Raw genomic sequence first — 16,337 nt, 5'->3', positions numbered from 1 at the left:
AATGTTTTATAAGAGCTCTGCATACATTGGCTGAAAACTGTAATTTTGAGCATGCAAAACATGAGAATATCAGAGAGAGACTCGTTATTGAGTTAACAGATAAAAACCTTTCACAGCAGCTACAGTTGAAGAGAGATTTAAACAGAGCTAGAGCTATTCAGATAGTAAAGCAGTCAGAATTAGGGAAACAACAAAACAAAAGGCATGAGCAGTTCAAAAAACCTGAAACTAGCTTAGAAGCTATGAACAGACACTTGAGAGTTAAAAGTCATTATCATACAACTCCTGAAGGAAGGTGAGAGAGCTCCCAGGCTAAGAGGGACAAATTCCAGCCTACATGTACAAGGTGTGGGAAAAGTCATATCCCAGGAGATGATGCATGGCCAACCGGAGACACACGGTGTAATACATGCACAAAATATGGACATTTTGCGGCTGTTTGCTGCACCGAAGCAGTCAGGGAGTTGACTCAAATTACAGACACTCAAGAGGCATTGTTTCTGGGATCTATCACTTGTGATGACACAGAGCCTGCCTGGAAAGTGAAATTGAATATTCATGGCAGAACTATGGACTTTAAAATTGACTCAGGAGCTGATGTCACAGTCATCTCAGAAAGGACTTAGAATCACCTTCAGCTCATCCCAGGCCAGAGCTGAAGTCATCTGACTTGGCTCTGAGTAGCCCTACAGGGATTCTGAACTGCATGGGCCAGTTCATCACAGAAATAATTTACAAAGACAAAAGCTTTGCATTCAGAGCGTGTGTGATCAAAGGATCAAGGACCAACAACTTTCTCAGCTGAAAGGTGGCAGCTAAGATGGGCCTAGTAAGAAAGGTGGAAGTCAGAAGAACTCTATAGGGGATTTGTTGATACTGAACTTTTGAAAGGAGATCCAGTTCAAATCAATGTAAGAGACAATGTACAGACTCCGCTTCCTGAGAGACCTAGGAGGAGATTTGCTGCAGATTTATGCAGATTCAGAGGACATAATTACCTGGTGCTTGTGGACTCTTTCCAGTTATACCGAAATAATGTACTTGAAAGACATAACAGGTTGCAGTGTTATTGAGAAACTGAAGTGCCCTTTAGTTCACTTCAATATTTGAGAACAACTAATAACGGACAGTGGACCACAGTTCACTGCGGCAGAATTTAAGTAAGTCCAAACAACACATGATTTTGATGCTATTACTAGGAGCCCACCTTACCCACAAGCAAATGGAGAGGTGAGAGAGCTGGACAGATAGCCAGGAAAATCCTACAGCAGGGAGATCCATTCTTGCTCTTCTGAGTTACAGATCGACATCAGTAGTGGCTACTGGTTATAGTCCAGCACAACTCCTGACAGAAAGACATCACAGAAGCACTCTTCCAACTTTGGAAAAAACCCTATCTCCAAAGTGGCCAGACATGAAGAGAGGAGCCAAATCTGGTAAAAAAGTTAAGAGCTTATGAACACTTCTACAGCAGATATCACTCAGAGAATGGCCACATCGAGAACCTGGTGACCATCTTCATGTCAAATTGGATGTAGCAAAAGGATGGGCAACTCCAGCTGTCTCAAAGGAAAGCTCGATCATACATGATCAAGACCAACAGTGAAGAGTGCAACAGCAACGGCTGATATCTCCAGTTTGCTCCTCAAAGAACAGCACAGAGCAACACTACAGATGACAGATGCAGAACAAGAAGAAGAATCCAGGATTCCAAACCAACCACAGCCAGTCATTGCAACTAATGGACAGCCAGATGAACAAGTTGTTACACTTTTGGGTCATGTAATTAGAAAACCAGTATGATCCTGCAACACGTAACAGATTGATCTGTACTGAACTACAAAGGTAGCATGATAATGTAACAATGGGAAATGGTAGGCGTGTAGAACTTTAAGGGGGAGAAGGCATGGAATGCTAAACTGTATTGTACTGGTTTCAGAGTAGCAGCCATGTTCGTCTGTATCCACAAAAAGAACAGGAGGACTTGTGGCACCTTAGAGACTAACAAATTGTACCGTTCAGCCACTGGGTAGCGCTGTGTGTAAACTACCTTATTTAACCAAGTCTGAGCCATACCTGGCAGAGCATTAAAAGGATCTGATGATGATCACACCTGGTGTGTATAAGCAAGCTCTGTTGCCAGTCCATATCTATGGAACATGATACTGGTCTCCCCCTGTTCATCTCAACTTAACCTGAAATGAGTCAGTCAGCTCTGAAACTCCAGGGCTTGTAGTCTTCCTTTGTCTCCCTCTCAGTTTCTTAGAGGCAGCCTGGCACAGGGCTGTTACCCTCAGCTATCCCAGTCCTTTCGGCCTCCCCATCTTCCTCTGTTCTGCTTCCTTTATAGCTGGGCTTGTTTTCTTTATTGGTCCCAGGTGAGGGTGCATGCCTCCATGATCGGCAAGTCTGCAGCTGTGCTGAGCTGTGTTCAGTCTGGTCTCCTCTCCTTTCTGCCGGTGCTCTGTATGGGGTTTGTAAACCACATTGCAAACTAATGGCCTAGCAGCCTGACTCTGTGCATGAAACAGGAACACCCTGGTGCATGAATTACCCAAGTGCAGAAACTTCTCCGCAAGACCAGATACTGGAAATATGTATTTTTCCCCATTGCGCACAAAAATGGGCATGCAAATGAAATGACTCTGTGCACATGGCTCCGTTTGCCCAAGCTGTTACAATAATTTGAGGTGCAAATTAGGCACCCAACTGCCTTTTTGCACCCAGAATTTTGGGAATGTGGTCTGCAATGTGGGGTTTTTTTCTACGAATGATTTGTTGCATTTGACCATTTCAATGGCTTCCAACCTTTTGAACCTTGATGTTTCTCTTATTCATGAATCCTGGAAAGGGCTTTATTTTAGCACCAACGGTTTACCTGTTTTGCCGTTCTTCCCCCCTCTAGCAAACCCAGAGGATCAATGGCAGCGGGAGATCAATGAGAAAGGAGAAGTTGCCTGTCCTACGTGTGGCGTTATAACCAGGAAAACCATTGCTGGGCTCAAAAAGCACATGGAAGTCTGTCAGAAAGTAGGTGCTTGCAATCAGTGTTCAAATTTAGCTCATTTATTCTGGTGGGGAAGAAATTTGCACACCCTAGAATGAAATAATTGATAATAATAAATACCTACCTCTTATGCAGCACCCTTCCTTGGGAGACCTCAGAGTGTTTCACAGTTGTTAATGGATTTATCCTCATGACACCCCTGAGAGATAAAATAAGGGGGGAGGGATAGCTCAGTGGTTTGAGCATTGGCCTGCTAAACCCAGGGTTGTGGGTTCAATTCTTGAGGGGGCCATTTAGGGATCTGAGCCAAAAATTGGGTATTGGTCCCTGCTTTGAGCAAGGGGTTGGACTAGATGACCTCCTGAGCTTCCTTCCAACCCTGGTAGTCTATGATTCTATTGTCCCCATTGTACAGATGGGGAACTGAAGCACGGAAAAGCTCAGGGACTTGCCCAGGGTCACACACACAATCTGTGGAAGGGCAGGGAATTGAACCTGGGGCTCTCAGGTCTTCGGTAGGGGCCCTAACCACTGGGCCATCCTTGCTCTTGTTTATTAATTAATAATTAATTAATCGTCTCTAACTGATATTGGTGCTCACTAAACCTCAAGCTGTGGGACACCTACTGGTTGTCTCCAGAGAGCTGACTCTGCGCTTCAGGCTGGCTTCTCCGCCTTCATTTCCAGCTGCTAAATTAATAGATTTTTAAGACCAGACATGCCCACCGTGATCATCTAATCTGACCTCCTGCATAACACAAGGAGTTTCACCACGGGACATTCGCGCACTGAGCCCAATAACTTGTGGTTGTGGTCGTGCACATCTCTCAGAAGAACACCCTGCCTGGATTTAAATTGTATTTAAAATAAGGCAAACACACACTCAGTACCTCTATCCTAGTACTTTTCCACGTGGGCTATTGTGGCCTCCGGAGACCTTTGGCATTGTCAATGGGCGGAGGTGGTCCCTGGATAACGAATGCAAGTGGAGGCATGGATGAGATCATCTCTGTATTAAAATGTGGCCCGTTAAACTTCAGACTCTGAAAAACCAACTTACTCAAAATCCGTTTCAAACAGAAGATGGGTGCCCGATTTTCAAACAACTGTTTAGGTGTGCGACTGCACATGCAGAGTTTGTGTCTAATTTATCTGTGCAGTCACTGCCCTTGAGTGCACATGTTGGATAATGGCGGCAGTTTTTCCAGGCAGATCCCCAGTTTGGACACACAGTTGCAGTAATTGCACACATAAAGGTGCCCCAAAAGCTTTTAGGAAACTGGTCCAGTACATTTTTGCATAAGCTGCTTTTTTTTGATTGGCTGGACACAGCCGTCAGTTACAGCTGTGCGACACCCCCGGTGCATGCGTATGCATTGATACCCATTGTATGCGTGCTGCTGAGGCCAGACTTTGGGGCAACGAGGTGTGTTTAGTAAGCCTGTCAAAGTGCTGTCGGTCAGTCATGGTACCGTGAAAAACTGACTCTCCTCTGCATCGGCATCCATCAGACAAACCGATTCCATCTTCATCAGGCTCATGGTGGGTTAGAAATAAATCCATCCTAATAGAAAGACGACATAGGATCAATTCCTCCCACTTGGAACGCATGCATCGCGGCTTGGCACCTCAGCCTGGCCTCTGCATATATGCAGCAGTGGGATACTATTGTCCTATGAACTCCTGGTTCTGTTGAAGTCAATTGCAAAACTCTCAGTGGCGTCAGGATTTCATCCATTCTCTCTTACTTTTACAGTGTGCTTTGTGACGGTCTCCCTAGACTAGTGGGTAACATAAAGGGCCATGAGACCGGCCAGTCTGCTTGATGCGTGAATCCACGTGAGGGCAGTAAAACTTGCCTTTCCACATGTAAACGGGCGTGTGGGTGTGCAGATGAGGTAGCTGGGCCTCTTGCTGCCTGCTGGGTCACTCAGAGGGGCACCATGCTGTGGTGCTCGCTGCTAGCCCAAAGCTGACGCTCCCATCACTCCTGGCAGAATTTCATCTGGCCAATTTGGCCATGATTTAGCCATGGTTTATGATTTGCAGTGATGTTAGAGCCGTGTTGGTCCCGCGATATTTTAGAGACAAGGTGGAGGGGGTGGGCAATATCTTTTATTGGGCTAACTTCTGTTGCTGAAAGAGACATGCTTTGAGCTTCTTCATGGTTTCCGATGTAGGAAAATCTCCTGTGATGGAATTGTAGACCCAGAGCTCAGCTCAGGATAGGGGTGCAAAAGCAGCTTTCTACTCTCCCGATCCTAGCCAGCTATGGGCCCAGCTGGTCCCCAATGTAGATTGGGCCTGCTCCTGACTTGAACCAAGTTCCAGTCCACAAGGGCCTGCTATGGTAGTCAGAGATCTCCTGGGCACGGGAAACTCATGACCACACTCCTGGCATCCATGGAAGGGAGGTGGTTTAAGGAGCTGGTGTTTTGCTACTGGGTAATCCCCCTACACTTTATACAGTTAGATGGACCATCAGGCTAGCTGTTTGAACGACTGGAACAATGACATGCGTTGACTTCTCGTTTTGGTGGCTATTTAGACTTATTGTCTGTTGGTTCACTGCCGTGCGTATTTGCCTCTGGGGTCAATAAATCTTGATATTCCCCTCAGTGGAAGTCCATATGTGCTTAATCACTTTGTAAACTCTGCTTGTCCATCAGCAGGTTAGAAGTTGCAATGCAGAGTAGTTCATTTTCATTGCATTTTTTAACAGGCCACATGGAATGTAGAGTCAGGGGTCATATGGCAGAGTAATAGAATAGCAGGAAACTATTCTGCTGATGAAATCTCGGTGACGTTTTCAAATAGTTCTTCAGTTTTGGATAGTCCAGTAGCAGAGGGGAGTATATCACCTTCCAGGACTCATCATGATTACAGATGTCTGCAGAGTGCAGTCTCTATGAGACCAGTAGATCTACATTCTGTATCCCTCTAATGAGCTGAACTGAGACCCCAGGTCCAAGTGCACCCAAGCCTGGGGGGGTTGAAAATCCAGGCCTGAAATCAAACTTCTCCAAAGTTTGGGGCATGAGGGTTAGAAATCCATATTTGGTGGTGCATTGGAGAGAGAGGATCAAGCTGCCAGCTCAGACTGGGTCTCAGGGCTGGAGGTTCTGATCTAAAGTTCTGGTTCAGGTCCAGCGCCATTCAGTAGCCTTCAGTATCATCTTATGGGGCCTACATCAAGTGTTCCCTGTTGGGTTGAGGCAGAATGCACGCTTTGGGAAATCAAAAATGAAATGGCCGGTGTGGTGACTCTCCTTTAATCTGTTCAGCTGCAGGATGCCTTGAAATGTCAACACTGCAAAAAGCAGTTTAAGTCCAAAGCTGGGCTCAACTATCACACCATGGCTGAGCATGTCAACAAGGTAAGGGCTCCTGGAGCAGGCACTGATCTCCAGCTTTCATTCTCTCTCTCTCTCTCTCTCTCTCTCCGGGAGATGCAGGCGAAGAAGAATAAACAAACAATTCTTTTTTTTTTTAAATGGTGAATTTGTTGCTTATGCAAACAAAGGACTGGAAGCACCAGCTTTCCACCATCCCACACACAGCTCCCAACATGTACCTCAGTCCAGATCTGCAACATGCCCTGCTTTCCCTGTCCTGAGCACTGTCCGTCCTTAACACACAGCGTATATCCACATATACAGCATGGATACCCACTGGACTCCGCACATCATAGCATGACCAGAAAAGACTAACATCGAGAAGCCAAATTTTCAAAGTGCCTAAACTCTGCCTCCAAAATTGGGCTTGCAAAACCATGGGAAATGGGTAGTTACTTACAGGAATCACATAATTGGGCATTTAACCTCCCAATGGGCATGAAACAAAGTCTACCTAGGATGTGCAAATGTGTGGTTTGCACAAGAATGTATTTGAGCTCACAAAAGCTGGCAGGCACAAACTTTTTGAGGCCGCTCTTAAAAATCTGGTCCTGTATATTTCTGGGAGACCAGGGCAAGGCATACCCGTATTTTCTGTATGTCCTGAATTTACCAATTCCATCTTGCCTTTTTGTTATGAATCAGGCTCCGGTGGTCTATTGTAAAAGCAGATTTTTTCACTTATGAATTGCATATGGATTTTCAAATTAGCCGTTTGCATGTGAACACATGCTAACTGTATGGGCAAATTAAGCAAGCGGTTTCAAGGGCAGTGAAGCTCTGGAAAATCCAGCCCATGATTTTTAACCCGAGACTCTCCTCTAAGAGTTGAGAGAGAGTAATTCCTTGCGAGGGTGAAGTTTGCGACAACACTCAGGGTACAGAGGACACGAGTGAATGGCTGACTCTGTTGCTTCTGTTACTTCCTTGTTTCCAGCCTGGTCCCTTGGAAACCGCTGGAGTTGGTGAACAGGAAGAGCGGGAAAGGCTGAGGAAAGTGCTAAAGCAGATGGGGAAACTGAAATGCCCCAACGAGGTACAAGAACAATTCCTATTTATCGTTCTGCAAAAGGATGAAAGGAATTAAGAGCCCAGATACGGAGGCGGACAGAGACATAGCACAACGACACTTTGTTTGTGGGCGTTTTAAAATGAATTCCCCGCAGCTCAGTTCTCCCTGGGGTGTGTACGCTCTGTGTCAGTTCCTGGCAGGAATGGTCAAGGAAACAGGGAGGTTGAGGAATATTCACGGAAGGGGAATTCCCAAGTGGTAAACCCAAGTATCTGCCCCAGAAAGCTGAGTCTCCTCCAGCCAGGGAACAGAAACATAACACATGTGGGCCAGCATGTCCAATCGGATCTAACCCATCCAGTGGGAATTTTGAATACTTGCAACCAAGGAACTGTTCACAAGCAAGCTCCAGGGCAAGAATTATTCACTGAAGTTCTTCAGTGAATAGCTGCAAGTAACATGTACCGTGAGCTATTTGCAGGCACGTTGGGAACAGATAAAGGGGCAAAATAATTGGCTGTGAATGGTTTGCCAGGTTGATCCCACGAGCAGCAGTTCTTTCCACCCCAAGATGTACATTTACACCCTGTCTGTCATACGCGTTTCTGAGAATCCTCGCACTTGGGTCTGAAGTGCTGCAGGTGGCCAGCCCAAACTGGTCTCCTCTCTCTATTTCTCCTTGTCGGAGGTTAAATGTAATTTTTTGAGGATGTTTTGGAATGAAGGTGGCCACTGGGCAGGCCAGGGGCAGGTGCTATTGGCTGCTTTCCATTTAATTGTGCGTGCTCTAAACAAGTGGAGAGCTCGGGTTGCTCTGAACCCAAGTCTCAGAATTGTTCCTTGGGCAGGTTTGGTGGATGGTACGAAATTGTATGGGAGGTGGAGCACGCCAGCTGGCAGAGTGGCGATCTTAGGGACGTAAACTAGGACAGATTCCCCAGAAAGTGAGGAACGTCTGCTCCATTCCCAGGGCAACAAGCAGAATGGGTTTGGGGCACAACATCCTTGCACAAAATGAAGGACGTGATAAGAAACCTCCCAGACTAGTTAGAGAGAGGTTGCGGGGATGGTGCAGCTGCCCTGTAGTTCGCAGCTCCCACAGGAGTTACATGGGGAAGTCCAGGGTCCATGCCGTGGAGGTGCAGAACAGCGTGGTAGATGGTATTGATGTGTTCCTCCTTGAAATGTTGGAGTGATGGTGCTATGATCCTTTCAACCTGTTCGCATGCATGTGCAGTGAATGCACCATCTAACCCTCTCTTGTTCCCATCTCCATAGGGCTGCACAGCCAACTTCTCCAGTCTGATGGGATACCAGTACCACCAGAAATGGTGTGGGAAGCATCCCTCTGAAGTGGAGAAGCCCATATTCACCTGCCCACATTGCAGGAAGAAGTATAAATCCAAGGCGGGACATGACTACCACGTGCGGTCGGAGCACACTTCTTTGGTGAGTCTCAAGAGCAAGGCTGAATGTTAAAGCTTGTGTCTCTGTTCACTTAAGCAGATAGTGCGGTAGGTGCAGCAAACCCCCACAGCCCCCGTTATGTTCATAGGGCAGCAGGAAACTCTCATTACAATGGGACCAAACTGTCCCTGACTTCTTTAAACACTATCTTGGAGTTTTGAGACAGATGAGAAAAGTTCCTGAGTGGAACAACCAGGGTCAAATGAAGCCTCAGTTCTCTGTTGTTTACACATGTCTCACTGCCCATTTAAATGTTCAGCCGGGCATGTAATTTGAACGTGAAACTATCCTCTGATAGGGCATGAACCAATCCCATCACAAACCCAAAGAGAGTCCCCACTGGAGGCTATTCTTGTGAGTGACTGCTGCTCAGTGTGAGTAAGGCTGGTAGAACTGACTTCTGAGGGATACATCTCTCCTGGAAGTGTAACTTCCATTTTAGCTTACCATACACGTGCTATCAGTGAGCAAGCTAGTGTGCGAAAAGTAGACGTGTGACTGCAGCGGCGTGGGTTAGCTAGGGTCCTGGGCGGGATTGTGCTCACGGTGGCCAGCCCAACCCATAGTCAGCGTTTCATACGTTTTGTTGAAATCTACTGATGGAACAGTCACTCACTGCTGTAACTTGCTCAGACTGAGACATTAATATACGTGGGAACATGGCTAGGGTTAAAAGACCATCTCACAAAAGAAGTTAGCCTTCTAGCTCTGTTAAGAAGGGAGCTTCACTCCAGTTGGAGGGCCAGATTTGCAGCCTCCAGCCTCTAACTTTGCATGTTTGCGGAGAAGGCCTGGGAAAGGGCTCTTAGCGTTTTGCAAGCCCAAAACTTACCTGTGTGTGACAGTTTATTTGCAGCCTGCCGTGCAAGTAATGGTGTGTGCAAAAGCTGGTGTGCAAATACGCAGGCCCTGAAAGCTTCCAAAAGCAAGATCTGAAGTTCCCTCACCAGTGATAAGAAGACTTTCCTTTTCTCATAGGTCTTTCCTCTCACAGCTGTTAGCCTTTCTCTTTCCTAACCCTTTCCATATTTCAGCCTCCCGAAGAGCCAGAGGTGAAGCCAGAGGCCACCCCAGTAGAAGATTTTGAAAGGACTCCTAGTGGTAGAATCCGGCGCACATCAGCCCAAGTAGCGGTCTTCCACCTGCAGGAGATAGCTGAGGATGAACTGGCCAAGGACTGGACCAAACGAAGGATGAAGGACGACCTGGTACCTGAAACTAAGCGAGTAAGAACTCCTGTTTTTTCCTGCCATTACGCTAGGTGTGAATGGAGACACTGGGGTGCCGCACACCTCTACATGCCAGGGAACCAGTTGGCAGCTGGGGTGGATCATTTCTCCCTTCTTAAATGAAATAATAGTGCTCGTGTGTGGGCATCTGGGGAGCCATTGCTCTATGCAGATGCACACTTGCCGAGCCTCGTCTCACCCTCACCAGCTCCAATCCAAGGCAGGATGCATCTCCATGCTTGGCTGAGAGGGAGTGGGCCTGGAGGGAGCTGGCGATTCAGGGTGGGTCTACACAGCATGTTAAGACCGGGCTCTGACTCAGATTTGAGCTCAAGGCCCTTTTCCATCCCCACACACTTCAGTCTGACTTGGATCAGCAAGTACTCAGGACCCAGACCCTAGGACTCTGCCAGGGGGGGTGGGTCAGAGCCCAAGTCCTGCTGTGACTCGGGTCCAAGCCCTGTCATTTTGCAGTGTGGAAGCAGCTCAAGCCGCAGTCAGATGGTCTACGCAGTGCAATACGGACGTGTTGGCACGGCAGCGAGGTCCAGGTCCAGCCATTGTGAGCCCAGGTTTACGATGCAGGGCGGACGCTCAAGCATGGGCTTGGAAGCACCGAGTCCACAAGCCCGGTTCTTACAGGGTGTGTAAACGTACTCTAAGAAGGACATGGTGATTGGGGATCAGGTCTTGCAGTTCCATCCTCCTCCTCGTTGTGCTGCCAAAGGGCATGAAAGTCTCAGATACGATCCACTTCCTTCCAGTTCTCTTCCCTTGGCCACTGGGAGAAGCTTCTTTCCCAGAGTCCTTGAAGACCGAAAGGATTATATATACCCAGCTCTGAGCCAGTGCAACGCCTCTTGCAGTTTGCATGAAAAACCTGGCCACTTTCATCTCTCAGGGCCGAAGCACAGAACCCTCTCGCCGATGACAAGAATTTATCCCAGTGCTGCAGGATCTTGACAGTGCACTGGAGTTCCCGGGCTGCTTTGCAGTACTCCACAAAATTAAAAGTCACATGCAATTAAATCGAACATCCTGTCCCAGATCCCTGGGGATGCAATACCTGCGAAAGCTCCCAGATGACCCTCCCCGGGAGAGACATTTTCCTCATCCTGAGCCGCAGCAGGCAGTTACTCGAATCAAATTGTAAAGCTCATTTAAGAACAAAGAGAAGAAAAGGAGCTCTTCGGTCTTTCGGTTTGATGGCTCAGCAGTCTGAGGGGTAGTCAGCACAGCCAGTCTGCATGCCCTTCTGCCAGCGGTGAACCTGCTTCCTGAGTAAAGAACTAAGCAAGGCAGGTGTCCTTGCAGTTCGACTCTGGCCTTCCTAGCTTGCTTGATGTGCTTGCACGTTTTATCAAACGCTCTTAAATCATCCCTGTGCAGAGGCATATGTGCCATTCCAGCCCTGTTTTGAGGGCTTAGGTGGGAGTTGTTTAGGCCTGTGCTAGCCCTCTGCATCTGTGAATTCCCCGAAAGTGGGCTTCTGCTCTGAAAAGTGACTCTGAAAATGGTTCCCTCTTGTCATCCCGCTAACAATAGTGACTCGTAAGGTTTTCTTCCTGCTCAGCATTGCAGAGCTGATACAGTCACGGCAGAGTGAGTGGGATTCTGGTCATTATGATTTTGATTACAGTAGCCTCGAGGCCCCACCGTGCTCTTCACTGTACATACATATAGTGAGACACTCCCTGTCCCAAAGTCCTTATCATCTAAACAGAAAAGACGGACAAAAGACGGGGAGAAACAGACACAGAGAGCGGTGAAGTGACCGACTGAGGAATATGAGTGACACGGCTCGCAATAACAGCCAAGCTTCCTGAATCCAGTGTCATTTCAGTAGACTCTGCCTGTCTGTTCTAATCCATTCTGGCTGTCATGTTTTCAACAGAATTGTTCAGTAAGTTCTGACTGCAGAATGTATCCTCATTTGCGATGCATAAGCCCCAAAGAACCCAGCCTGACTCTCAGATCCCAGCCTGCATGGGCAGAGTGGGCAGTTAGAAAAAACATCTTCCTTCTCGCTCCCTGAGCAGGTGACATCCGGGCATCACTGAGAGGCAATGAACAATGCACCATGATGCCTTTTGTTTTCACAGTCTGTTTTAGAGCTGAGCTGTGCCGGAAGCCTGATTGCTAGAGCGGGTTGAAATCTTTTGTTATTGAAAAATTCCGTTTTGCCAACATCAAAGTGCTTTGGGAAAGCATTTTTCAACCAAAGAAAAAATTTTTGAAACAAACGTTCTGTTTTGTTTCAAATATTTTCACTGAAAAACTGATTTTTTTTTTTTTTGCTGAAATTAAAAATGGATTTTTTTTTGCCAGCTCCATTTCTGACCATTGCTTGAATTAGCTGGCGAAAGAGCCATTCAGCTCACTGTGAATCACTTGCTCACATATGGGCTTTCACGTTCTGTAAGGATCGTGTTAGCAATCACTTGTCTCTGCTGCCCAGCTGAGTTTCCCTGCTCTCCTCGTATTGCTTTGCTTTGACTCGTGATGATGATTTGTGTTGCCATAGAACCTCGGAGTCCCAGTCATGGACCAAGACTTCAGTGTGCTAGGTTCTGTACAAATAAATATTAAGAATGGGAGGAACTTCCCCTAGAAATAATGTTCCTTTTTTTTTTTTAAGACATTTTCATTTGTTTAGATTTTATTAATATTTTCCCTTGTCTGATTGTAACCAGGGACACGAGCCACAGCCCTTTGTTAAGAAACCAAACTAATTTTTCAACAAGCCTCAAAGGGGAAAGGGCATTTATTGGTACATTTAAAGCGATAGTTAGAACCTCCTCCTGTAAAACGCTGAGTATCCTCAGCTCCCTTAGACGTCAGTGGAAAGTGATGGCTCTTAGTGCCACATAGACGGTGCTCAGCCGCTAGCATGATCAGACCCCTGTTCCACAAGAAATGGGTTTGAATCTGGATTGAGGCTTTCCCAGACTTTGGGGATCAGGAGCCTTGAGGGGGTTCATCATTGCGTCCGGGGACCAGCTGTCAAATTCAGATCTGGGTTTGAATTCTGAAGGTGTTCCATTGGGCCCCGCTCCACCGTATTCCTGCCAGAGTCCCACTCCCTCTTTGGTGTTTTTTTGTTTTGTATTTTGGGGTGGGGGAGTGTGTTTTATTTTATATACAGGGCCCTGGGCCTTTTACCAGGCTGCAGCTCTGTGAAATCCTTTTCTGATTGTTCTGAATTTCAGTCTCTGAGTGCTATGATTTCTAAAAGAGAGGTCATTCCCAGGAATGCGTGAACGCTGAGTATTCCCCATAAAGAGGAGTTACATCTTCCCCCATGTTCTTAGCCCAAAACACTGATGTCAGCCTCTTGTGGGAAAGTCACTTCTAGTTAATACTTTGTCTAAAAAATATGGTTAAAGGGCCTTAATGCAGATTCTGGGCTCCAGAGAAGGGTCCTTGATCTCAAGAAGTCTGACTGCAAGCTGATGTATCCAGGGGATTGTTATGGACTTGACTTTTAGGTAGGGTCGATATCACAAAGATGAATTTTTTCTCAGAAAGCCTTGAGTGTGTTGCAAACAGGGCCTCGTTGCCTTGACAACTCATCTTTTCAAAAAGTAATTCATCATACGCCCTATTCACTGGCAAAATAAACAGCCACGAAAGAGGCAGGAGGGTCTTCGCTGAGCTGCTGATAGGAGTTTTGCTGACTTTAAAATACACTGCTAAGCTCTGCATTGCTTTGCTTGCTTTTCTTTTCTTTTCTTTTTTTTTTCCTTCTTTCTTTCAGAATTGCCTTTTCCCCCACCAAACTGGCTCACTTCTCTCAGCCCTGGTCTAAACTTAAAAGTTTTGCTGGCATTGCTAAGTCAGTCAGGAGGGTGAAAAAAGCCCTAGGGTAGGCACATTCATACCAGCAAAAAAAAGTCCTTTTGCTCATGTAGCTTATTTTGTTTGGGAAAGTGGTCTGAGCTGTCCTGGGGGATAAACTGCATCTCCACTGGGGAAGGGTTGCTGTAGCTACAACAGTAAATCCTCTGTAGTGTAGACAAGGCTGCCATTTTCAAGGGTTATAAGGGAATTAGGTGCCCCCCAATTTTCGATGCCTAAGGCCTTATGCTCTTTCCTAAAGGCCAGCACCAGATACTTGCCATCTACTTTAGAAAGTGACCCCTCAGTCCTCGGCCTCTCAGAATTCCCAGTCTATTAGCCACCACTTTCACAGCATTTGGAGGAAAAATGCCCATGAAAAAGGGAACACCTCCCATCTCTACCCCTTTCAGGGCAGCGTTGATAGTCCTGGGAACAAAGTTTAAATCCTGGGAGTAGTTTGGTACGTCACAATTGCAAAATAACTCACTGCAGCCTCTTTATCCCTTAGAGGAACAATTCAGTTCTGTCAATTCCCCCAGCTGACAATTTGTTAGCTGCAAGCCCCAGTGGAAAGTTTCTTAAATGGATGTACCTCTCTTTACATTCATAACCCAGGTCTACTGCTTGCTCAGTGTGTGCCACATTCCCTTCTAGTGACTGGACTCCCCCACAGAAGATAACAAACTTCTACAACTACCAGCTGATTGAAGTTCTCCTGTAGCTCAAGTAGTGGTGGGCTGCTATAGAGCTGAGACCCTAAATTCAGATCCTGTAGATGGGGGTTGTTATAATGGCTCTGAGACAATTTAACAAGCTCCTCATAACCCAGGCTCTACGGCATTAGAGAAAAACGATTCCTCCAAAATTAATGCACTTTAACAACATGTTCCTCTCTGTGCTAAGCAAACCCATGTTTCTAAATATCGACTGGAGCCTTGTTTTCTTGACCACAATCTTTATATGACTCTGGTTAAACTGAAACGGATGACGTGTTCCATGCTAGGTGGCTGCTGGATATGTCACGCTTTGAGGGCACGTTCTGGGAAAAGCCAAGGAAGACACTGTACAGATTTCTCCTTGAACCTCCTCTGACATTACTGGGACTTAATGAATCTAACATTTCCAGGATGGGGCATCACTCAGATCTCAGACTTCATTCACTCCAGCTCCAGGCTCTGGAGTGATGTGTGCACGTACCTCAACGCTTTGGAGGAAAGAAATCGCACAGTGCTACCCCTCTGGAGCACAAGGACACACTTCTAAAGAGGCAAGGTGACAGAAGATCTGTTTCATGGTTTGGTGCCCTCCCTCTGTGGACCGATTTTATTTGGAGAAGCAATTCTCTGTGCAGGAAGCCCAGAGCGACTCCCCTGTCCTAGATTTAATGTGCCTTATCTCAGGCAGGGACTCTGCCATCCTAGCCCTGTTTTTCTCAGGTCTCTGTTGTGGCCTTTTGGGAGCTAAACTGTGATTTGCTTTTGTGGTTTTGCTAGTTCTTTGCGCCTGCAAAGAAATGGCTGAGTGCTATGGCCTGTTCTGGTGAGCGCTCTCTGGCTGCATCAATGTCTTGATTGATTAGTTATTATAAAGATTGTGGCTTTCAGGCAGGGGTGGGTGGCCTACCAAGGGGTGCTAATTTTGGTTGGACGTATTCCTGGAGGTTTCATCCCATGACATAATTGTTAATTAACGATTCATCTTTAATTCCTGGAGACTCCCAGGCAATGCTGGAGGGTTGGCAACCCTAGGCCTAGCGTTCGGTGAACAAGCCCTGTTCACTCCTGGAACTGGAGGCTCAAATCCTAGCTGAGATCACATGTGTAATGAGTTGGTTGGTCTTGCCCTAACCTCTTGTGAGCATGTATCCGCACCATTGTCCCACTGGCATCTCTTTGGAGGACGGTGAGTGACGTTCTCACACCGATTGAGGCTGAAATTCGCTAGCAAAGCTGCTGGTGTAAAGGAGGAAACACGCCTCAAGACCCCTCCACGCATCCACTAATAGGCAGCAGCCAAGTTCCAGTTCTGGCTTTTGGCTGAACGAAGAACTATGATGAGTTTAGACCTGGGCTCAAGCTGTGAAATCCAGACCGGGATCTAGATTTCCAACACCTCCAAAATCAGGCCGGATTAGATATGGACATTTGTCTTGGCCTATTATAAAGCAAGAGAGCAAAATTAAATCTGGGTTTGGATTTTCCAACAAACCGAAGGTGGAGGCAGGAATGAGTTTAGGACACAGGATGCTGGTTCCAGCCCATCTCAAAAAACAGGGTTCTGTGCTCTGCACAAAAGCCTATTAATTGAAGATCTAGGCTGAGACTCACAAACTCATTACGCTTGTAACCCAAACTAGCTTTGAACCTACATCTCCAAAGGTGAATTGC

The 16,337-nt window shown here is 46.7% G+C and overlaps 1 protein-coding gene across 3 annotated transcripts in view; it reads left to right on the top strand.

Moving 5' to 3' along the window:
* ZNF512B (zinc finger protein 512B) overlaps positions 1-16,337 on the top strand; it is a 65,241-nt gene that overhangs the window by 32,918 nt on the left and 15,986 nt on the right. The window contains exons 9-14 of one of the 3 annotated variants that reach the window (XM_073308969.2): positions 2,906-3,030; positions 6,292-6,384; positions 7,340-7,438; positions 8,693-8,863; positions 9,916-10,107; positions 14,954-15,337. In XM_073308969.2, coding sequence (XP_073165070.1) covers positions 2,906-3,030; positions 6,292-6,384; positions 7,340-7,438; positions 8,693-8,863; positions 9,916-10,107; positions 14,954-14,980 — 707 coding nt within the window. In that variant the 3' untranslated portion in view covers positions 14,981-15,337. Of the gene's footprint in view, positions 1-2,905; positions 3,031-6,291; positions 6,385-7,339; positions 7,439-8,692; positions 8,864-9,915; positions 10,108-14,953; positions 15,338-16,337 lie in introns of those variants that run through there. The other 2 variants (XM_073308967.1, XM_073308968.1) reach the window with 2 other exon arrangements.

Source organism: Lepidochelys kempii, chromosome 13, assembly GCF_965140285.1.
Source record: "Lepidochelys kempii isolate rLepKem1 chromosome 13, rLepKem1.hap1, whole genome shotgun sequence".
Classification (NCBI taxonomy): Eukaryota; Metazoa; Chordata; order Testudines; family Cheloniidae; genus Lepidochelys; species Lepidochelys kempii.
This window is presented reverse-complemented; position numbering and strand designations above follow the sequence as displayed.